The following is a 24,789-nucleotide window of genomic DNA, read 5'->3' as shown; positions in this document are numbered from 1 at the left end:
GTGTGAGAAGAGGAAGAAGGAACTCAGCTTCCTGGTGTGACGAGTGTTTGTCTGGAGCCCCATGGAAGACCCTGGGCTCAGTGGGGCAGGGAGCCACCTCTCTGAGCTTTAGAGTGAAAGCTTCGACAGTCAGTCAGTGCAGGGAGTAAGAGTTCACAGCTTTCAGTTCAACTCTGGTTATTGTCAGTAATCTGGCCCAAGCAAGATTTAGTTGCTAGTCTCAGGGAACCAGGAAGACGACATAAGCATTAAAGGCAGCAGGGGAAGGGAAGAAGTAAGATAGAACGGATTTACATAAAATTGCCACCCAAGTCAGAAACCTGAACAGGCCACAGGGCTGAAGCAGAACACAGTATTCTTCGAGATCAAAGACCTGCCCCGCACGTGCTGCGTAACTCAGTTGATTCCTGTTGATCTAGAGGTGGAGCTAATAGAAGGCAACAAATTTACTTCCCGCAAGGGCTACTTAGCTTTGCTCAGAGACAAACTCTCCCCCTAGCTCCAGACTACACTGGCAGCCCCAGCCCGCTGACACCCAGGCATTTGCCACTTGCCATAAATGGTGGAGTTGGGGTTGGGGAAGGGTATGGGATGGGGTGCCTGCCCAGGGGTCCCCCCTCACAGCGCCTCTTTGGCTCATCACTCTTACACAGGTGGTACAGCAACTTTTCTGTGTAGTGGAACCTGGTGAATAAGGACAGTAAAGAGTGGAGAGAAGACAGCAGTTTGCAGAGGGGGCCATGCCTAGACTCGGGCAGGCCAGAAACATAGAGAAGGCCCCTGTCTGTGGGGTCAAGGGATCCCTTGCTTCAGAATCACCTGGGGCACTTGTTCAGAATGCATGTCCTGGGCCCCATCAGGTGACTCCTAGTCCTGCCAAAGGAAGAAAAGCACCATCCTAAAAGCCATGTCGTTATAAGGAAAGTCTCCAGTTTCCAATTTTTCACCCTGGGTTTTGCATCTCCCCTGCCCACGCTGGAAAGGCTCTCAGCCTTCTCTCCCAGCAGGAGGCCAGGCCTCCCCGTGTCCGTCTGTACCAAGTGGCCAGCTCTGTTCCAAATCAGAGCTTCTCGACTACTATTTTATCATCACCTCCTTCCCCCACAAGAAGCCCTTTTATGCTTTTTTAAAATCCCTGTTACCCTCCTTCCCCCGTGAAACGTTAATATCACAGATCTACTGCACATCTGTACTGTTTATGTGCTGCAGCCCTCTGCGGGGGGGCGGGGGGGAGGGGGGGTCCAGAACCACCCCGTTGGGAATGCACACTCTGAACGCAGAGTCCCCAAAACAGGCTGAGCCAGGCAGCAGGTCTCAGGAGGGCTGCCGATGAGGAGCTGAACAGGCAGCCAGAACCAGTTCTAGCTGACTGATCGTTCCCAAGTAAGTGCCAACGGAGGCCTGGTGCAGCCAAACCTTCTAAACATTTCAAAAGAACCTAAAAAAAAAAAAAAAGGAAATGTTTTTCTTGAGAAACCTCCCAATGTTTAAATGTTGGCAATTCCAAAAACTTGTAAGCTCTAGGAAAGCTGAGTTGTATGTGCAAGCTGCTCATTTGCAACTTCTGCTCTAGGGATGTTTGAAGGAAGAAATGAGAGAAGAGGCTCCAGGCTGCCGTGTGCGTGGACGTGACTTCCCAGAATCCTTAGCAAACCCTTCAAGTTTCTTCCAGGCTGCTGCACGGGGGGACTTAAGATCCAGAGGGCAGCCTCTCCCAAGGACAACCCAAACAAGTCTTTCTTTAACCAGGGTTGCCAGCCCTCTGGGGGGAATTTGGAGGGGGGAAAAAGCAAGATTGTAATTAATCTTAATCAGTTTTGTAGTCACACTCTGCCCGTGCGCACGGACACAGATTCTCGATGTCCTACACTGAAATATCCTCCACTCCTAGCACAAGCTCCCCAGTCCAGCCTGCTCAACGGCTTGCAGGCACCCCCACAGTGCTTTGCTCCTGCCTATGTGCACGCTGCTCCCACAGGCCAGATGTGGCCCCTCCATTCTGCGACAGCTGCCCATTGGGCAGGACCCACTGTCACCTCTCCCTTCTCTGTAAATTCTGCTGTGGGGGTTGGACACCGTTAGTTCTTGATTATGCTCAGCCTGGTATTTTTCAGGAATTGATTCTCATTCATAATATTGAGCCCCAAGCCCCCATAGACTGTAAACTCCATAGAGGCTGGAACTCCCCCCCCACCCAGTTCTCTTGTTCCCCCTTAACACTCAGTAGGACACCCAGGAGTCACTTAAGAAATACTCACAGGGTCCCAGTGGTTGTACCACTTTTCAATCTTTCCTCGACAAACTTACAACGAATGACATGCAAAAATTCTACAGGACATTTTTTAACGTGAAGATAAAGAAGGTACCGTGCATAAGTGTATTGCAGATCCTACTGACAGAGTCCATTTCCCCCGTAATGAGAAGACCTGGACTGGAAGCTCCAAGCCTCCCACAGATACTAACATGTTTATTCAAAAGTCTTTGAACAATTGGCCCTTGAAATGCAAATGTTTATTTCTCTTCCGACAACAGGAGTTTCTGTAGCCCTGAGCCCGGAAGACGAATCTAGTCCACCAGAGTCCCTAGACAAGCACTTGAATTTACTGAAATTGATGGATTATTGTGCAGAAAGAGGAAGCGAGAAACTTTTCACCGAAGTCCGAGGAATGAGGTGGAGAACAATAGAGTCAGCTCGCAGGGAGAAGGGCTTCGCTCCAGGCAGGAGCGAGCAGCACTTTGAAATCTTCCCCTATCCCCAACCCATGCTGTCTCCAGCTTGGTTTATGCTTTCATTTATCATTTATCCGGGGATCAGTAGCGGGAAGGGGGGGGGGGTTCCTTCTCCAGCTGTTGTGTCATTTCCCTTGATAAGTCCTAAATTGACCGTGTTATCCGGGACCAAAGGAGCCTTCCTGCAGTAGGCATTTTTTATTATGTGCCCTTTTAGGGGACAAAGACATCGTGTCAGTAAACTGGTATGGGCGGGGGCGGGGGGGGGCGGGGATACAATATTATTCTCACAGCTTCATAAGCATGCTCTTCCGAGGGGCTAACAGGAACGTAAGAAATTAGACAACATTACCATCTGTTAGCCTGCCTGCCTCAGTGATCTGGTGAAGGACAAAACAAAATCCTCTTTTTCTCAAGGGCAATTTTTAGCCCTAAAGAACCCAATTAAGACATTTCAAATTGAAACCTTACCCTATTTATGTTTTTGCACAATATTTGAGCCTATCGATGGGCAAAATGGAGTCGCATCCCCTAGCTCACGCGTCCCTGCCCTGGTTGTGACAGGTTAAGCCCAGGGGAACACGCTCTTGTATCTTGGAAGTGGCTGTGTGTGAACTACCTGTGGTTTTATCTAGGATAGAAACATCCCCAGGGGTGATTTGTGGAGGTGTAACACCTTGAGGATGGGGCCCTGAGTGCCTCACTCGGGAGACAAAAAGAACATTCTACAATGTCAGTTTCCCCACCATCTGCTGTTAAAGAGAGCCACTTTCTTAGAAGCCGTAATAAACAGATATTGCTTGGGTGTGTGTTGACGTATTGATCCTATTTTTAAAAACATCTCCACAGATCCTCAAACGGCAGCGGGTGAGGTGGATGGGGTTAATCTGGAGGAGATCCGAGAATTTGCCAAAGCTTTTAAAATCCGGCGCCTGTCCCTTGGCCTGACCCAGACTCAGGTGGGACAGGCTCTCAGTGCTACAGAGGGCCCCGCGTACAGCCAGTCGGCCATCTGCAGGTAACCCGTGCCCACATGCTGTCACCTCTCCTGGCCGGCCTGGGCCTCGTTTGTCCTCATGGCTCAGCTTTTCTTCTTCGGGTGGGCAGAGCTGGAGGGGTAGAGTATGGGAACTAAGTTTGGGGGGGGTTGGGGGGGCTTATACGTTGGAATCGGTGACATGGACAGAAACGAAGGTGCTAAAGCAGATGCGGGGGCCTGGCTTGATAACTCCTGTCAACTCACAAAGAAGGCAGTGTCATTGGAAATCCCCCACCGCGGGCCAGAAGTTTCCTTCTGGACCCCCCCTCCTACGCAGCTGAGACCCCCCCGCCCCTTCTCCTGTCTGCAGACAGGTATCCTGAGCAAAAGCCATAAAGCTGCCTGTCCCAACGGGTGTTAACACTCCCCGCATTTCAGCCCAGGGACGGCTATCGGGATTTTTCCAAGGAAATACACCTTAAAAAGAAAATTAACCATCTCGTGACCGCAAAGGAATGCTTTAACACTGCCTTCCCAGACGCAACGCTAAAGGCCCTCCCCTTTTTTTTTTTTTTCAAAGAAGCAGCTGCTTTACATGGCTCAGAAAGGGGTAGTGAGAATCTGGCTTACCCTGTCCCCACCCCTCCAAAAAAAAAAAAAAAAAACTAAATAAATACATAAATGACAGAATCCAGCCTTGGTTGTGTTCAAGTTGATCTGGGTCAAGCCGCCAGCAGCAGATCCCGTGCATGTGTGTATGTGTGTGTGTGTTGCACTAATCCCATGTTTATGCATGAGGTAACAAAGGCACTTCTGTAAGAGCTTTTTCCTCTTGGGCAATGCCTTATGAGTCCTCCTCCATCAGGAAAAGCCAAGAAACCAACTCTAAACTCATTTAAGTGGATTTTGTTCTTGGTGATCCATGAAATGCTGTCTTTTTATCTGCTCTTTATACTTTTAATGTATTCCCCAAAGGACGGAAGTGTACTTTTCCTGCAGTTTAAGACTAAGGTTATAAATAACATCAGTATGGGGTAGTAGCTTGCAGCTCACATTTTGCTCAATGATTTTCCATAAAACCCATTGATTGTTGTTAAATACAAAAAGCACCATAGGATCCTCTCACTTCTATGGTCTCCCCTACTGTTTTTTCTTATAAGATACCTCCCTGTAGAAAATAACCTTTATTCAGTCTATACAAGGATACTACTGCTGGGAAATTTGTTTCAAGGCTTGTATATGTTATTCCCAACAACACCGATGGAACATCAACACTAACAAGCAGCATCAATGATATGAATACCATTGCTCCCTGCTGGGAAACATTAATTTTGTTTCATCTTGACAGCCTTGTGATGAAGGCAGCCACAGGTTTTTTTAAGTTGTCCATTTGTTATTTTTGCTAATGTCCTCTCTGACTTATTTTTAGTCCTAAAACGTGATTTCCTTTTATTGGCTTAAGTGCCATCTAATGTTTTCACCAACACCCATAGAGTGTCTAAGGCATTCCCAATCAAATATGTAGATTTCTAAAGTCTCCCCCAGGGGAAGCCAAGAAAGCTATGGCTGAAATGGAGAGAGAGAGACCCTGGGAATTCACCGTATGCCAGAATGTGCCAGAAGCCTTGACTTTACAGCCTTTCTCTAGCTGCTAGGGTCTGGGTGAGCTAGTTTTAGGAGCTAACGACCAAGAGAAAAAAAATGAAAGTCTTGAAAGAGATGGAGATCTGACGTTGGAACGATTCACGTTTATTGAAGGGGAGGGAAGGAATCTGCATTTGAGCCTGCACACCCAGGTGTCACTTATGAGCGATGGTGACTTCCAGGCACGGCTCCGACAAGTGCCTCCTTAACAGAGATGCAGAGAAGGAAACACCACCAACACGCTGACCATCCCTATTGCAAGCTTTGTCCCTCACACCGAGGCACTGTGAAGCCTGTTGTCACACTATCCAGAGTTTAAGCTCTGTAGCTTTTATGGTAAAATGTGGTAGGTAGCAAATTACCACCACAGTTAGAGCTTTGTGGCAAGCTCATTAAATGAAATTAGACGATTAGTTCATTTTCTATTGAAAGCGAAATGTACTTCTTCCCCCTTTGATCAGTAGTGGAAGTTGGGTTTTATAAAAAAAATAACCCCTTGAACTCTACAGGGAAGGCAATGCTATGGAAATCACATTAAAACTTGATACTGTTTGCACTGCTTATCGCAATATCTAAAATGCTGTGTCAAAGATAAGATTATGGCCCATAAAGGAAGCCTATCCTTTTGTGTCCTTCTGCAAGCGTCCTTACAAAGCATATTCTGGCTAGAGCAGGTTCATTTTAGCTCTATAAGATGCACTCTGCAGTCAGACGGTTGTCTTCCGATACACTGAACACTTAAAAAGAGTATATCCAAAGAGGAGATCTGTGTATCTGAAGTCATCATACGGGAGGGCCGTGAATTTGGATTTAGGATAAACAAACGAAGGAATAAAAGCAACTGGCACTTCTGTGTATTTCATTGAGCGTGAGGCTGAACTGGATACCAGGATGACCTCTTAAAACACTCCATGTAATTTTGTCCCGAGATGCTTCATATTTTTTAAAATTAGTGTAGCAAAGAATTGCTGATGGCGATTGATACATAGAAGACCTCATTTACAGAAAATGATATCATGGGAGTACTGTTTGCAGATATCACACATTAATCACAGCTTGATGCCCTGGTGCCAAAGTACCCCATTACGCTGGACAGCGTTTGAAAGGCATGAGGTGGCCTTCGCACATCCGGGGAGGGGGTTATTCCTAGCAATTACAAGGTGTCCAGCTGCTGAGTCCCCCCAGTAAAGTAGCAACAGGCCGTGTTTTACCTGGAAAGCGGGCAAGTTGTTAACTGACATATGGTGCAAATTGTTTGTTACCAGAGAGAGAGCAGGGGTGGGGGGGAGAGACAGACAGACGGAGAAAGAGAGAGGGAGGGAGGGATTAAAATGAGACACTAAACAGAGATGAAAAGAACTGCGACCCAGCGTCATCCCTGACTCGACTGGTAACTTACAACATTTTCATAATGGAGTCCATGGGAGGGGTTTCGGGAAAACCAAACGGAAGCCATACAACAGAGTCGTTTTAAATGAAAGAACGTGACAGCTGCTGTCTCCGACGCCCCTTGGGCGGGTCGTTTCTGTTTCCATCGTGGTGGCTCGCGGGTCCTGCCGTCTGCACCCTTCCCCACCCCCATCCGTGTGGCTGTGCGGGCTGCATGCGGGGCATGAACATGCATGGGGGCGGGGGGCGCTGGCTTGAGCGCGGGGAGGGGGGGGGGACGGCTGCCTTGCAGCTGGCTGCTCATCCGGAGTGAATTCGCTCTGCCAGGCGGTCAGGCAGGCAGGCAGGCAGGAGGCCCACCCTGGCAGAGGACTCAGTGTAAGACTGTTCTTTCTCAATTCTCCCCCCAGACACACCATCCTGAGAAGCCACTTTTTCCTACCACAGGAAGCCCAAGAGAACACTATAGCTAGCAGTCTGACAGCCAAACTGAACCCTGGCCTTTTGTATCCTGCCAGGTTTGAAAAGCTGGACATCACCCCTAAAAGTGCCCAGAAGATCAAGCCGGTGCTTGAGCGGTGGATGGCTGAGGCTGAGGCCCGCCATCGAGCAGGTATGCAGAACCTGACCGAGTTTATCGGGAGTGAGCCATCCAAAAAGCGCAAGCGGCGCACCTCCTTCACACCCCAGGCCCTTGAGATCCTCAATGCCCACTTTGAGAAGAACACACACCCCTCTGGGCAGGAAATGACCGAGATTGCCGAGAAGCTGAACTATGACCGGGAAGTAGTTAGAGTTTGGTTCTGCAATAAGAGGCAAGCCCTGAAGAACACAATTAAGCGCTTAAAACAGCACGAGCCGGCCACGGCGGTCCCCCTGGAGCCCTTGACAGACTCTCTGGAAGAAAACTCCTAAAGAGACACCTAGCCTGCAAGCAGAAGCAAAACCCACAGAAACTTAAACTCCGCCCTCGGACGCCACAAATCAGAATTCATGACAAGAAGAAGAAGAAGAAAAAGACTACATTGAAAACAAAGTCAAAAGAGAGCCCCAGTCGTCACCCTTGTAAGTAAAGAGACTAAGAAAACTACCAAGTGGACAGAATGGTTTATACGTGTCCTTTGGTTTTCCAAAAATGAAAAAAAAAAAACATTTTTGAAAATTTTTAAACAAGGCACACACCGCACCTGCAGGTGTGTGTGGTAGGATAGTCGCCTGGTCCGCCCGTCTCCCCAAAGCCAATTTTCTAATGGACTTAAAGCAAACCAAATAACCACATACTTTTTTCTGTATATTATGAAAATATGAACACATTTTAAGGAAAAAGAAAAACAACTAAACCAAAAAAACAAACAAAAAAGGAAGAAAGAAAGAAAGAAAAAAATAATAAACCCAACAACAAAACAAAAAACTTGCATCTGTTCCAAGCGAATACAAGCCTGCCACCTGGAGGAGGAACTGCGTTCTTTCAGGTTCTAAGTGCTGATTCACTCTGAAACCCTATTAACCAAAGTCAGAAACATGGCATTGCAAACGCGATCGTTGGTCTACTCTTCTCTGCGTGTAAAGTTGTGTTACGAATTTTTACATTTGTATGTAAAGGAAAATTACGAAGCCTGATTTCTCCTGTCTTACCCATCTCTGTCCTCATCTGTGAGGTGGGTGTCATTGCTGAAGCCATCCTCTGAGGCTCACTGTTGGTTTTCATTTGGGGTGGGGGGTTCTTTTCTCTTTGTCTTGGTTTTGTTTTGGGGGGGGGGAGGGGGCATCCTGGATCGTGTGCCAAAGCATCCATTGCTTTCTTCTCACTATGACTTGTGGGTTTGAGAAAAGAAAATGGAGCTCGCATTTCTCATTCTTCCTCCATTTCTCCATCTCCCTCGGGTGCGGCCTCCAGGGTCTGCAGGGGGGCCACCGAGTGGGAACGGTGTCTTTTCCACTCAGATCCCAGCGAAATGCAGGAGAGACTCCAAAATATCTAGGGCTTTGCTCGATGAACTGTCAACACTGGCAGAAGCTGTAATTGTACTCACTGTCCACACCAGAGCTTGGGATTTTTCTCAGTCTGCTGGCCATGTACATGGAGAGCTGACCAAAACTAGTTTTGTAATATAAACATAAACTGCACATTTGGTTCAATACTTACATCTATGTTATGCTTCTGTGCAAAGCAATTTCTCTCAGAAGTCTGATAGCCAAAGAAATGTCTCAAGATTTCAGTCAAAACACACACATAGCACGCACACACTCACATGCACGCACACAAAGACAACAGGCCAAAAAGAAAGGGGTGGTAACTGGATCCTTCGAGGCCATCATGTATCCCGTAAGTCCCATCTTTTCGGCTACTCTTTTCATTCCAGTAGGGATGGCAGACTTTTTTCAGGGCAGGGGGAGCCATTGTTCTTGGGATATACATTTACAAATGGAGCAGAAAGTTGGAAGATGAATTTAAATGATTGGGATTGGGGGCTGGGTTCTTGAGGGGAACAGAAGTTGTAACAGTGAAGTACCTCCACCGGAAGGAAAATTCTAGAAGCGGCTTATCTAACACGTCAGAGTAGCCTTCACCATTAGAATGAGGGGATTAGATCTGTTTTCAAAATAACTTACTCGAAAGGTACTTGGGCCAGAATCACCTGATGAGCCAGAAGGAAAAGGTGAGACATGAGGATGGCCGGGCAGGTGGCCAAGCGGTTCCCCCAGAGCCAGGCACAATGCGTTTGGTCTAAGGAGCCGGCAAAGGGAACCACCGATCTGCCGGCTGTCTCAATGCAAATATTCTCGAGTCACTAGTTACTAATCACGCTCACATCCTCTCTAGAAGTAAATTGTGAAAGAAAGAAAAAAACTAAACCCTCAAGTTGCCCAGCTGAATAGAAATGTCATCTTCCTCCCCTAATGCTCTCCCTCCCCCCGGGAGTGTGAGTTTCTTCTTCTGTGGGGCCCTTTGCAGGTGTCAGTGCGATGGCAGGACTGTCCCCACCCACCCACCTGCCCCCCCCCACCCCCCCGCCGGACGGTTCCTGCGCCAATCAGGAGACCACCGGCAAGGAAACTCAAAAGGAAATGCGGCGGGTGGAATTATTTGCTTATAAAGGCATTTCCACTCCACCAGTCTGAGGCTAACTGGACCACAGCTAACTTGATCTTCAATGCCAATGACATCATGGTACACATTTCACCACCTCCAAAACTGCACACAAAGACCAACAACCCAGAAATCCAAAAATGTATCGATTAGACAGATTTTGTATTCCCCTCGGACCTGCTCTAAATTCCATCAAGAGAGGCTCCCCAGGAAGAGAAGTTAACCAGAGGACATATGATGGATGCTAAATGTTTAAACATACGCCAGCAACAGTTACATAAGGCCTGCTCCGTTCGGAGATCTATAATTGGGAGGGTATGACTAGGACAGTGAAAATATAAAAGAAAAGTAATCTTCCAGAGTGGAATAAAACAGAAATATATTCATCCCACAGTCGTAAAACCATTCATGTGCAGTGATTTTTTTTATAGTTTTATAATTTTGTATTGTTTTATAAATTATTTATAAGGTGGTGTAATGCTTCTTATATTAATTTTTTACAGATAAATTTTTTGCTACAAGGCATAAAAAGGTGCCTGAACAAATTCTTAGGAATATAAATTATACTGTGTGACTTGTAAGTCTTCGGGACCTCACCTACTGCTTAATTTTATTATGACATTTCTTATTTCCACTTGTAAACAACTTCGTATATGCCAGTAACTCTTAAGTGTCTTTTATGTTTCCATGAACTGAAGGATAAAGTTGCCACTAACAAAAAATAAAAGCCACTTCGGGTATATGTGATTGTATTTCAAGCTTCAATATTTTTCTTACGTAGTCTTAAATTATGGTCATGTTCATTTCCTTCATTGTCTGATGAAAAAGCGAAAGGACTGATGTTCTGTTTCACCCTTGTTTGTAGGCTTTTTTTCAACCAAAAACCATATTGAACAACTGAGGGTTTTAGTTGTATTGCAAGGTTTTGGTTTCTATATGTTGTAATCACCCAACACTACCACGCATACACACGCATACACACACATAACACACACACACACAAACACACGCACACACACCCCACAAGAGAGAGAACAAAAAAGCAAAAGGAGCTAGGAAAAAAGAAAACCAAGTAGAGGCGTATCAAAGAACTCAAGCTATAACCAAAAAGAAATTGTAAAATGCCTTTGCTCATCTTCTCTACGCTGGACCAAAGCTCAATATTTGTAGGTATATGCACATTGTATAGATACGGCTTAAATGTTGCTGACAATCTCGCAATACTAAACTGTTCCTATTTTAAGAAAAAAAAAAAAGAAATACAAACTGTTCATCAATGTTTTACCTCAGCACTCTACTTGTACCCAGTTAATGACCAAGCTTAAAAAAATGGAGAAAAAGGAAATTGATTTTCATTTCAATGTTTGAGTGTAAAATCTGTTTGGATAACATTTTGTAATGAGCTTTCGTCATGTGGTTTGCTTGTCTTCAACTTGAAATTATGTGAGGCACATTTGTTTTATTTGTTGTTAAGAAAGTGATTTTTTTTTTTCTTTTTGTCCTACGTGCTGTGATCTAGACTGGTCACCAGGGTCACTGATGAGGCCCCACAGAGAGCTGCCTGCTCCCCGCATGGGGGAGGCAGCAGGAAGGAGGGCAGGAAAACCTACTGGGTTGTTTTGAAAAAAAAATCATCATGATGAGAAGTTGATATGATGGACTTGTGACCGAGAAGCCAAACTGGATATTTAAAAGCTCCTTACTTGCTCTGACATTGAAACCAAAGCTGATTTATCTGCACAGGTTGCTTAACGTTTAAAAAAAAAAAACTGACAAAACTGTACTTAATCTAGAGCAATATCTGTATGGTCAGTAAAGCTGCACTTTGTGTATTTCTTAACAGCTTCAGATCTGTCACTTTTAATTTGTACCGTAAAAAATAAAGAATTGTTTGACATGAGCTTCTAGGCTAAGTGTGTCTTGAACTCAGATATGTCATTGAAATTGTAAGCATGTAAATGAGCGTGTGTTATAACCCCAGGTGTTAAGAAAAGGAAAGGGTTCCAGGCAGACTGGTTAATATCTGGTTAACTTTTCAAATAAAATACTAGATAAATTAGGACTCCATTGGTTGCAGGTTACAGAAATCCAACTTAAACTTGTGGAGACAAAAAAAGCCAATGGTATTTGACCTGACGCTGAAGTCCTGCTGGGGACCTCAAGCACCGCTGGATACGATGGTTCCAAGGACGTCACCAGCCTGCCCCTGTTCCGCTTCCTTCCAAGACGGAGACCCCAGATGTGGAGTCTTGCACCTGTCTCTAAATGAGGCGCCATGTTGGGGGATGATGTTCTGGAATCGGCCACTAAGGGTCACAGACCCACCCTGTCTGTGGTCAGGGGATGGGGCTTCATGATGACAACCCCGTGGGGCCCCCGAGGATGAAGGAGGAAGTCTCTACAAGAACCTGAAGACGGAAGATGGCAAATCATAGCAGGCAGACAGAAGAACCCACAGCCCCCCGAGTCTCCTACGAATACCCAGCCGTGTGCCAGGTACTGCAGAGGATTCTGCTGGTAAAGAGCTTTTGCTGCTCCTAAGCAACGCCTATCATTGCATGTTCTGGAACATTTAGGCATTTAGCATATGCTCCTGATGAAGTGTAATGGAAGAACGAGAGGTGAGTTAACGTCGTTTTATAATTTACTTAATCAAAAGGAAGATGGGAATATCTTGCTAAAATGCCAGTAAAAGGTTTTTTTAATTAGAATCACAATCTGCATACTTTTAGTGACCTTCAGCAAACATTTCTTAGGCTACATGGAGGTCCATATATCAACTTCACGTTGTGATTGATAAGAAGTGCTTTAGGGGGCGCCTGGGTGGCTCAGTTGGTTAAGCGACTGCCTTCGGCTCAGGTCATGATCCCGGAGTCCTGGGATCGAGTCCCACATCGGGCTCCCTGCTCAGCGGGGGGTCTGCTTCTCCCTCTGACACTCCCCCCTCTCATGCTCTCTCTCAAATAAATAAATAAAATCTTTAAAAAAAAAAAAAAGTGCTTTAGGACAAGCAACAGAACCAAAAATTGGAGGGCCCATACATTATAAATAGGCAATGAAAGTGGCCAGGAAGCTCCGGGATGGATTTTTAAGAAGAGCAAAAGGATGCTGATGCTTCTGCCCTCATGGGTAGAGAAAGATAAAATACAGTCCTTGTCAAGCTCTCTTTCCACGTAAAGTCATCTAAAAATACTCTGGGCAAAGGCCATGCCCATCATTAAACCTATTATTATAAAATATGTTGGATAACATATCTTTAAAAAGGTAGCCATCTCAACTATACTCAAATTAAAAATAAAATAAGTATCTCAAAGAGATATTTGGATTTCCATCTTCATTATGGCACCGTTCACAGTAGCCAAGATATAAAAAATAAACTGTGTTGTCCCTTTGTTCATTATAAGAATGCTTAATATCCTAAAGAGACACAGTTTGGGCACCAGGGTGGCTCATTCAGTTAAGTGGCTGCCTTCCACTCAGGTCATGATCCCAGGGTCCTGGGATCGAGCCCCACATCGGGCTCCCTGCTCAGTGGAGAGTCTGCTTCTCCCTCTGCCTCCGACCCTCCTCCCTGCTTGTGCTCTCTTTCTCTCTGTCTCAAATAAATAAATAAAATCTTTAAAATAAATAAATAAATAATTTGTTATTTATAAAGGACACAGTTATTTCAACTGTCAAAATAAAAATCTAATAGTTTCCACCACCCAACCTCTGCACCTTCAGCAAAGCTGGGTTCTACTGTCATGCTGGACCGAAGAGAAACACCAGCATAATAGCAACTCAGGGTCATAATTGTCTCCATTCTTTTTTTTTTTTTAAGATTTTATTTATTTGACAGAGAGAGACACAGTGAGAGAGGGAACACAAGCAGGGGGAGTGGGAGAGGGAGAAGCGGGCTTCCCGCTGAGCAGGGAGCCCGATGTGGAGCTCGATCCCAGGACCCTGGGATCATGACCTGAGCCGAAGGCAGATGCTTAACAACTGAGCCACCCAGGTGCCCCAATTGTCTCCATTCTTAATAAGGACATAATAAGGGGCGCCTGGGTAGCTCAGTCAGTTAAGCGGCTGCCTTCGGCTCAGGTCATGATCCTGGAGTCCCGGGATTGAGTCCCGCATCGGGCTCCCTGCTCGGCAGGGAGTCTGCTTCTCCCTCTGACCCTCCCCTCTCTCATGCTCTCTGTCTCATTCTCTCTCTCAAATAAATAAATAAAATCTTTAAAAAAAAATAAGGACATAATAATACAATATTTGGGCAACAACCACTGATATAAGTATAATTACATTGTAACTATATATCTGAATCATTGTACCAATAAACTTTACCTATTAGAAGTCATATGACAGGGTACCTGTGTGGTTCAGTCGGTCAGGCATCCGACTCTTGATTTCAGCTCAGGTCATGATCTCAGTCGTGAGATCGAGCCCCACATCTGGCTCTGCACTCAGTGGGGAATCTGCTTGAGATTCTCTCTCCCCCTCCTTTTGCCCCTACCCCCATCCTCTCTCTCTCAAATAAATAAATGAATCTTTTAAAAAAAGAATTTATGTAACAAAATATAATAAAAGAGACAACAAAATAATTTAAAAGAAAAGAAAAAATAAAGATACCCGTCACTTAAATTCAATCATTCCATATTCCACAAATATGTACTAAACACTTCATATGTGCCAGAAACTTTTTGTTGCGAAAACTCAGAAATGAACAAAATGAATCCTTGCTTTCAAGAAACTCATATTTATCATGCAAAAACCAGTAATACTTCTCCAGAAACCAGAATCATCCCATGTTTCTTGTATTATAATATTTCACAAATAAAATAAATTTCAGAATTAAAATGATGAAACACAGTTCTGAGGCTGCCTTTGAAACAGTAAATGAATGGGTAGACCACGCCTCTGTTACAAGACAATCACCAGTATCTGTTTTAAACAATTCCAAAAGCTATTGCAATAAAATTTTCCACTAAGCCAAACATATGCACATAATCTGTTCAATGGCAACTGTAGCAGGACTATGGCTGATGAATGTAATCAAAAATCCATGGTTGGAAAGAGTTCAGAAGGAGGCTGTCACAAAGTAGATGAAACCAGCTCCTCACTAACACACACAGGTCTGGGCTCCTTATTCATTCTTCGGCCCTTTGAAAGGAGTCTGAGCAGACAGCCCTTGAGAACCATTCAGCTTATCTGCAATACCACGAAGAAAGTCATGGTCAAAGGAAGAAGACACCTATGGAGGGTTTTTGGATGTTAGGTGAACAGATGAAATATTGCTGTGTTTTCTTAAAGCAGATGGTGGACATAATTTACGCTCTTCTTTATGGACACTCTCCATCTATTTGCTTTATCCTTATTAATGGTTTCATCCATCAGCCATCCAAAGCAGAGGTCTGGAATTTACCCTGACCCCTGTACACACCCACATACACACCCCCAAGTCACCAAAAATGCTGGCAATTGCACCTCAAGAATCCCTTTTGACTCTGTTAACCCGAAAATGAAGAGCTATAAGAAGCAAATGAGCACTTATTTGTTGTCAGAGAATTGCAATTCGGGGAGCATAGATACAGATAGAAACCCAGATGGTGTCCCGCTTTTAGGATGAAGCCAAGGGGTTATTACGAGGGATGGGGGCAATTACATGAGTGCAGGGGGGTCGAAAAAGGTTTTCTATAGGTGTTAACAAGCTAAGCTGCTTGGGTTAAACATTCTATCTTCAGAAAATCCACAACCACCGGTCTTGTGATCAGGATGTCCATTCTTCCACTGACTTCTCAAGCAATTGCTTCAACAACTGCCATTTCGCCCAGGCCAAACAGACAGGTAAGGCAGTTTCTCTGCAGCGGCCACTTCCGGTCTATTTAAAAATGGCTCCAGTCATGTCAATTCTTCACGACTCTGTCTCCTGCTCTCATGCCTCACTGCCACTACGCAGCTCACACCTGCCCACCTCTCACCCGGACCACCATGACATGCTGCTCCTACCCATCATACGTGTGCCACCAAAGAAATCATTCTACAAGGCCAATATGAACATATTTCTCTTTTATTTAAAATCTTCCCAGGACACCTGGGTGGCTCAGATGGTTAAGCGTCTGCCTTCGGCTCAAGTCATGATCCCGGGATCCTGGGATCGAGCCCCACGTTGGGCTCCTGGCTCAGCAGGGAGCCTGCTTCTCCCTCTCCCTCTGCCTCTGCCTCTCTCTCTCTTTTTCTGTCTCTCATGAACAAATAAATAAAATCTTAAAAAGTAAATAGATAAATAATAAAATAAAATCTTCCCAATGTTTGCCATTGCCTTCAGAGTGGACAAGGAAATCTAGCCCAGCATACAAGGCCTTTCAGGACCCAGCCCCCTTGTTTACTTCTTTGGTCTCATCTCTCATCAACTCTCAAACCAATTTCTCCAATACCCAAGGAACATTTTGTGCTTCTGCTTGGCATATGTCCATCCCCTGCACCGTCAGCCTATCCAACTTCTACTCACTCTTTAAGACTCAATTCTATTCAATTCCACAAATAGTTATTCTACTGTATGCTGGGCATTGTGCTGCCTTCATCAGAGCATGCCCTGAGTCTGCGTATTTATCAGTCACCACTTACATGCTACAGAATCACTGACAGGGACCTTCAAATGCCTACAGATCTGGCTGATCTATGGACTTGTAGTTTGGCAATATATTCTTTTAGCCAGCTGTCATTTGTATGTGACAGATCTTCCTGTCTGATAAGAGTAACAATAATTTTATATTTGTATAATTTTCAAAGTTCCTTCATGTACACCAGTCCCCCCTTATCCGCAGGGGAGATGGTCCAAGACACCCCCCCCTTGGATGCCTGAAACCGTGGAGAGTACTGAATCTTACATATATACTATGTTTTTTCCTATACATACATAGCTATAATAAAGCTTAATTTACAAACTAGGCATGGTAAGAGATTAGTAACAATAACAATAAAGTACAACAATTAGCGCAATATACTGTAATAAAAGTTATATGAATGGGTCTCTCTCAAAATATCTTATTGTTTGGTAGTCACCCTTCTTCTTGTGATGATGACAGATGATAGAATGCCTACGTGACATAGCATTGAGCTACTCCTGACCTTCTGAAGACACGTCAGAAGGAGGCTCATCTGCTTCCAGACCATGGTTGACCACGGGCAACAGAAACCACAAAAAGCAAAACCGTGGAGAAGAGGAGATTACTGTATGTTTTTTTTCATTTGCTCCTAACATAAGCCATTGAAAGTGTAGTAATTCCTATTTTATAGGTGAGAACTAAGAATCGTAAAAGTTAATGGGCTTGACCAAGACCCCAGACTTCATGAGCAGAGCTAGCATTTAAATGTATTGGGAATTGGAGTATTCACCAAGGTGGGTACACACTGAACCCCAGTGAAACAGCATCTGACACGACCATGTCCCTAACCCACCAGTGTCCAGTGTCTGATCTCTGGTATAGCTCAGGAAAGGCTGTGTTGAAAATAAATTCCAAAGATCTCATTACCAAGTCCACTATGATTCAGGTGAATATAGCCTGAATGATTACTGCTGCTTGGCAGACACAGTAAGATACATAAAGGGAAATTAGAAATGCCTCTATATGTTGTGCCGTTCCATTATCACCGAGAGTCAGGGGCTCCAGGTAAGAATACAGAATTCTAATTGTTCCAAAGGCAAAGGTGTTGAAACCAATTGAAAAGTGAAAGAGAAAGTTTCTAAATCCCGCATGTTGTTTAACTAATCCCATCAGCAAGTGAAGAACGTGGAATAAGTGTAGAATCAGGAAGCTGGCCTCGGACCTAGGGCAGGGAGTCCACTCCAGAATTTTCTTTGATACCCCCGTTGTTACCCTTAAGAATTCTGGTTGTGCTCCCAGCTGTTAAGTGCTTCTAACTTCCCCAGACGTGCTGATTGGTCCTTCAGGAGCAAGTCACACTCTCTGCTTTATTTGTATCACTACAGTCTGGCATCTGTGTGGCAGCCTTTGTATGTGTTAATGGGCTTCATTATCAGGGGCATGATCTCTGAAATTGGCCATGTGTCTAGGATGTTGGGCCATTTGCACATATACCATGGTAGGGAGGCCAATATAATCACACAGATCCAGAAGGGAAGTAGTTCCAAAAATGGAACTTTAGTGCAAGAGTAAGACACCCCCCGTATGCCATGACAACAGTAGTGGTGAGCTGTACTTCACAGGTGTGATGTCCTTCACAGATGCTCTTACTAAGATGCTGGATATAAGCAGAAAAGAGACAGCATTTCTTAGATTCCTACCATATAACTATGCACGCTTATCTGAGATTCGCAGTCTTGCTTAGACTTACTTATGCTACCAATAAACATTCTCATAGAGGAAGATCTATCAAGACTTACTTACATCCAGACTGACTAAATTCTTTTTTTTTTAAGATTTTATTTATTTATTTATTCATTTATTTATTTATTTATTTATTTATTTGACAGAGAGAGACACAGCGAGAGAGGGAACACAAGCAGAAGAGTGGGAGAGGGAGAAGCAGGCTTCCCGCCGAGCAGGGAGCCCGATGCGGGGCTCGATCCCAGGACCCCGGGATCATGACCCGAGCCGAAGGCAGACGCCCAACAATGGAGCCATCCAGGTGCCCTCAGACAAGTTGACTTTGGATCCAGTGGTTCTGGTCACCACATCATGACTACAGATGAAGGACAAGATGCCAATTGGGAAACATTTTTGTTGGTTTTGCTTCCAGTTTTTCTTGTTGTTGATATCTTATATTTTGTAAGTTAATCTGTTTGTTGGAGGAAAATCAGAAAATCCCAAGAAACAAAGATACTTCCATTGTCAACTGATTATCTTTATATTGCTCTATTTTCACATGTATGAACTTCTTTACATGATTGTCTTGAACTACAGAGACAGAGGGCAAATTAGGAAATCAAAAATAGAACTCATGTATCTTAAAATCCCATCTCTGTGTTAAACACTGCAGCTGTATGAGTTGTCCAAACTTAGTCATTCTTCACCCAGAATTTTAACTAGACCTATCACGCAGCTCATCTGGGAGGAAAACACAACAGCCCCTGGTTGTCTGGGAGATGTGATACCTGAGGCCATCTCCGAGCAGGCTTTACTAACCAGTCAAGTGGTGGTCGTGAAGAAAAGCAGGTGTCCCCAGGTATTGGCAGGACTGTAGTAGCTAACATCATGAATTCCTTCATAGGATGAGACCCTCTGCCTTATATTTAAAAAAAAAAAAAAAAGGTTTTATCTTCAAACAAGTCCAAACCATATCAACACTTTGGAAGACCATATCATGCACCCCATGGGGAGCCAGTCTAAGCTGTAACAGCATAGAAAGACAACTTAAACCCACCAAACCCATTCCCTGACGTCTGATTTAACAACACACACCCCAACACACACACATCAAATATTTTTAATTGTTTCTTTCCAATGACACAAGCTTCATGCTTACCTTCCAACTCCCACTATGCCATCAATGCTCAGCTCCTACTTCTGCTTTAAATGGAGGGAGAAATTCTGCCCAGGCTCCTGGCCCTCCTTCTGGAAGGTGAGAGTATAACTTGTCTTCCCAAAAACGAATGTGGCTCAAGCACTTGCCATGTATGATTGTATGTATTCTTTATGCCTGCTTCTAGAGCTATCAGACCTCTCGGGAGGAACCAAAAGAGAAAAATGAAGGCTCCAAGAAGACAAGAACGGAAAATGTCTGTTTCACAGGAAACACTAACCTCTGAGAGCACTATTTATATTTCCTGCGAAGAACAAAAAGCTGGGGACACCCCAAAGCCACCCGCCCTGACCTTGGAGGAGCAGCCAACTGACCCCACTTCTTCTAGCACTTTGTTTTCTGCCACTCTTTTTAAAACTTACTTTTCCTTGTTTTCCCCAAAACCGAAGGGGTAAGAAGTATCATCAATTTCGCCAGACGAGACCATTCACTGTTCCTTGCACACACTTCCTCAACTTTCTTAGCCAGGTTACCCTCCTTACATTTTGTGTCCTCTTGTCTTCTTGCTCCTTCCCTATTCTCACACCCAAAGCCCGATCAGCATCCGAAGTCCAGATGAGAAGCCTAGGATGTGAAAAGATAATAATCATGTAATTGAATATTTGGGACAGAGGTCAAGAGGAGAATCTGTTATGGGTGCTGGCAAAAGTTTTCCATAAAGGGTCAGAGACAACAAATACTTTAGGCTTTGAGGGCCATACTCTGCTGTTTCAGCACAATAACAGTCATCAGTAGGGTGTAAGCAAAATGGGAATAACTTTTCAATAAAACTTTATTAACAAAAATAGGCAGCAACTGGATTTCGCCTATAGACTGAAGGTTGCCCACCCCGGTCTATTAGATTAAGTTAGTTTTAGGGATAACAGAGTCTCCATAAGTCTTCCATGGACTCAGATGTGGGCCTACCTTCTGCTCCACCCAGACCCCCTAGGATTCTTTTACCTGTCTTCTATGCATCCTTCCACCTGCTTCAAAAACCTTTGCCCTCAAAATTATGTACCAGTGACTCTTCTTCTGGAAAACTCCCTCAAACTATTGGAGTCACTTTTGCCTGCAGGAGCACAGAGCCCCAAGTGCCTGGGAGTGTATGGCCCCAAGCGCCCAGCCCAGGGCAGCCCTTAATCTCTGACTGATGGATGCAGGAGGATGTCTGCCAAGCTCCTTCCCTCTGGTCTGAACATCTGTGAGGCTCCTGCACATTCCAGGTCCATCCAGATTGAGGGATCCAGCTGCAGCTGCCCTCCCCAGGGATCTGCCTGAAATCGCTCCCCTGCTTGTCCCACTCCTCCACTCCCTTGCCAGGTTTTTCCTGGAAGATCTTCCTTGGTAAATCACTTACACCCAAATCCTCATCTCTGGGGAACCTGACCTCAGGCACCATCTGAGAATGTTCTAGGAACTTCTTGCCTCCATGAAATGTTTACTGACTCTGGAGCAGATGTTCAGACACATCCCACATTTGCATTGGGTCTAGGAGCCTTGGGAAAAGACCTTAAACCCATCCCACAATTGAGGTTCAAATACAGACAGAACACCTGAGACACTAGGGTCCCCCTAGGACCCAGATGAGAGGGAGAGAGACCGGGGTCCTTGAGAGGAGATGGAGGTGAGCGTGGAAGGACTCAGGAGAGAGAACCAGCCTGAACTTCAGCAGAACAAGAGCACAGGTTCCCAGTAGGGGTGAAGTGGGGATCCTGGGGGTGTGGGAAGGGAGGAGGCTTTGGGGCTCAAGAACTCCCCACCTCTAGAAGCAGAGCCAGGACTAGAGTGACACAGGTGAGGTCCCTAGGTCACCGATTTTCAAGAAGCACCTGGGACAAGCCCCTGAGAACAAGCATCTCCTGAAATGTCACATCCTGGCTCCTCATTGGCCTTGTCAGGGCCTTTCTAGGGGGAGCTGGTCCAGGGAGCGGAAGGAGAGTTCCTGCTGACCTAAGAAGAGCTTCAGAGGGCAGTTTCTGGGCAGACATTGGCAGCTTAGAGTTCTGGCTCAAGCTCTGTGGTTGTGCTTTCCATGGGGTACAAGGGACTCAGTCTCCTTGCTTTTCCTGGAATGTGCTGGGCACCCACCCTGGCTCAGCAGCTTTTCCAACCATGTGCACTCCCAGAAAGCTCCTAGCCCCTCACCTTCTTCCAGTGTTTGCTCAGATCTCAACTTTTAAGTGGCCTCCAGGGACCACCTTAAAGAATGTCACAGCCTGCACCACCGCCTCCCAGCACTCCCTGAACCCTAACTCACTCCACCTTTTTTTCCTTATAGCACTTATAATCCTCTCCTATTCTACATAGTTTAATTATTTAATACCTGCTGTTCGTTACCTATCTCTTCCTGCTCGAGTGTAACCTCCTCACAATCAGCAATCTTGTTTGATTTACTTCCTGTCAGCAAGAACAGTGCCCAGCCTATAATAGGTGCTCAATAAACATGTGTTGCCTGAATGAATGAGGTTTGGGAGCATACTTGCTTAGAGCCACCTGATTTAGCAAATAAACATACAAAACACCCAGTTACATTTGAATTTCAGATAAACAACAACATTTTTTAGTGTAAGTATGTCCCAAATATTGCCTGGGACATCTTTATACATTTATACGTGTATATGCAGTCTATCCTAAATCCAAATGTAACTGGGTGCCGGGCGGTCTGTATTTTTCCTACATGGGTTACAGCTGCAACAACGGTAATTACCATTTGTTGACTGAGCAATTGCCACACGCCAGGCACGGTGTTGTGTTTCTACATCTAAATTTTACAACAACCCTAGAAGATACTACTAGTTTCTTCCTTTTGCAGAAAAGAAAACTAAAGCAGAGAGAGGTTGTCTCTAGCCCTAAGTCCCACAGCTAGTGAGTGGGACAATGAAGATAAGAGACCAGGTCTGGTCTGGACTCTAGACTTGAAGGCCTAGTTGCCAGGTCAAGGCCATACTGACATACCCTCCATGCCCACCAACAAAATGCAGGTCCTCCCTAACCCAGATGCCCATGGAATGCACGAGCATACCTTCTGTGGCACTTCCTTTCTGTTTCTTCCCAGCACGACTTTCTCTCCCAACACCTGCCACCGAGCCTATTCACCCTCCCAGTCTAATTGTGACAGGACAAAGTGTGATCAACCACATTGCTGCTGGAAAACCTGGAGCTGAGCCTGGCCTTCGTTCAGCTCCAGATGCTCACCACCCAGATCCCACCCCAGACCTCTCAGACAGAGGGGGCACATGGCCAGCTTGAGAGATGATGAATATCTTAAATAGCAACAAATGTAGGACTTTTTCAGCCAAATTCTGATAAATCATATCAAAGTGGCCCAGCCTTCCTCTTCAGACCTGAGCAGAGAGATGGAAAGGATGCTTCCTTGTCTGTGATGTGGAAGCCTGCTGATGATAAATGTCTGCTTTGGCTACACATAATGGAGGCGCTGGGGAGGGAATGCTGCTAAGGACAACAGGCGTAAACAGACTTCCCTTCAATATTGGTGATTAAATAAAATACTCATTTAGTTCTCATCTATATGTGGCTTTTCATGAGAATTAAAGCTGTAATAGAGGTCATAAACCCAAATGCTTACAGGGCTGGGAGATAATGTTTGACTCAGATGAACCCAGGAGAACAGTATAAACACAAGGATAAAAAGGAACTGATACGGGCACCTGGGTGGCTCAGTCGGTTAAGCATCTGCCTTTGGCTCAGATCACGATCCCAGGGTCCTGGGATTGAGTCCCGCATCGGGCTCCCTGCTCAGCGGGGAGCCTCCTTCTCCCTCTGCCTGCCACTCCCCCTGCTTGTGTGTGCACTCTCTCTTGCTCTCTCTCTCTTTCTTACAAATAAATAAAACCTTAAAAAAAAAAGGAACTGACACCTGGCCTCCATTTCAGGGACAATAGAGTGTGGCATAGAGTGTGACCCACAGGACAACCTGTGCCTTATCTAAAGGACAGGGCCTCAGCTCTGGCCTCTTGTCACTGTGTGAGAAGGCAGGGCCAGTGGCATCAGATCTTCTAGTTTTTCCAGAAAGGCTGAAATCCCTTATTTTTATATGAATTATCCTCATTTATAAATATTGGCCACAATTCTTTAAAATGTAACTATAGGGGGCGGAACAAGATGGCGGAGGAGTAGGAGACCTGGATTTCGTCTGGTCTCAGGAATTCAGCTGGATAGGGATCAAACCATTCTGAACACCTACAAACTCAACAGGAGATCGAAGAAAAGAAGAGCAACAACTCTCTCATCAGAAAAGCGACCACTTTCTGGAAGGTAGGACGTGCGGAGAAGTGAATCCGAGGCGATATTCGGGAGGATAGACGGCGGGGGAGGGGCCTCCATCGGCGCTTCTGGCAAGTGATAGAGCCGCGGAGCACAAAATCGGAACTTTTAAAGTCTGCTCCGCTGAGGGACGTCACTCTGGTGGCTAAGCAGGGGGTGGACCCTCCGGGACAGTGTGGTCTCAGGACCCACGGGTCACAGAAAGACCGGGGGTGCCTGAGTGTGGCAGAGCTCCCAGGTAACGGAGCAGGGAAGCCGGCTGCAGAGGCGGAGCCCAGGCGCGGGCTCTCAGCTCGGGGTGGCCATAAACCGTGATCCGCGGCACAGTCGGGCCACTGCTCCTCCAGCAGGGACCCAACAAGCGGCAGATCCGGGGAGACTCACCTTCCTCCCCCGGGAGGAGCCGCGCGGGAGTGCACCGCAGGGATCTGCTGGGTTTGGAGACTCCACCCGGGGTCGGGTGCCAGAGATAGAAACGCGCGGTCACAGGCCGGGTGAGCACAGAGTGCGGCCGGAGACCGGGGAGACGGGAGTGACTGACGGCTTTTCTCTGGGGGCTCACTGAGAAGCGGGGCCCGAGTTCTCGACTCCTCCGGGGCGGAGATTGGGAGGCTGCCATTTTCACTCTCCGCCTCCAAAGCTGTACGGAAAGCTCGCAGGGAACAAAAGCCCCGGAGAGCAAACCCGAGCAGATTACTTAGCTAGGAGGGGGCAAGGGCGGGGCAATTCCGCCTCCGGCAAAGACATTTGGAAACCACGGCAACAGGCCCCTCCCCAGAAGATCAGCGAGAACAGCCAGCCAAGACCAAGTTTACCAATCAATGAGAACGGCAGAACTCCAGCGCTAGGGGAATACTGCACATAGAATTCATGGCTTTTTTACCATGATCCTTTAGTCTTTCAAAGTTAATTTTTTTTTAACCGTCTTTTTTTCTTTTTTTTTTTTTAATTTTTCTTTTTCCCTTTTTCAACCAACATCTCATCAATCCCATTTTTAAAAAAACATTTTTATTTTTCATTTTTAGAGTCATATTCTATCCCTTCATAGTAGTTACCCGTATTTTTGGCTTATATATATAAGTTGTTCACTCTTTAAATTTTTGAGATAGTTTCTTCTAACAGATTAAAATATACCCTAAATCTCTAGTATATGGTGTTTTCTATTCCC

General features: G+C 45.5%; 1 protein-coding gene across 1 annotated transcript in view; it reads left to right on the top strand.

Moving 5' to 3' along the window:
• The window catches only part of LOC110592628 (POU domain, class 6, transcription factor 2), a 28,496-nt gene extending 20,839 nt beyond the window's left edge, over positions 1 to 7,657 (top strand). Inside the window, exons 4-5 of the mRNA XM_044920212.1 lie at positions 3,580 to 3,748; positions 7,153 to 7,657. Coding sequence (XP_044776147.1) covers positions 3,580 to 3,748; positions 7,153 to 7,657 — 674 coding nt within the window. The remainder of the gene's footprint in view (positions 1 to 3,579; positions 3,749 to 7,152) is intronic.
• Positions 7,658 to 24,789: the final 17,132 nt, after the last annotated feature.

This window comes from Neomonachus schauinslandi, chromosome 12 (assembly GCF_002201575.2).
Source record: "Neomonachus schauinslandi chromosome 12, ASM220157v2, whole genome shotgun sequence".
Taxonomy (NCBI): domain Eukaryota; kingdom Metazoa; phylum Chordata; class Mammalia; order Carnivora; family Phocidae; genus Neomonachus; species Neomonachus schauinslandi.
This window is presented reverse-complemented; position numbering and strand designations above follow the sequence as displayed.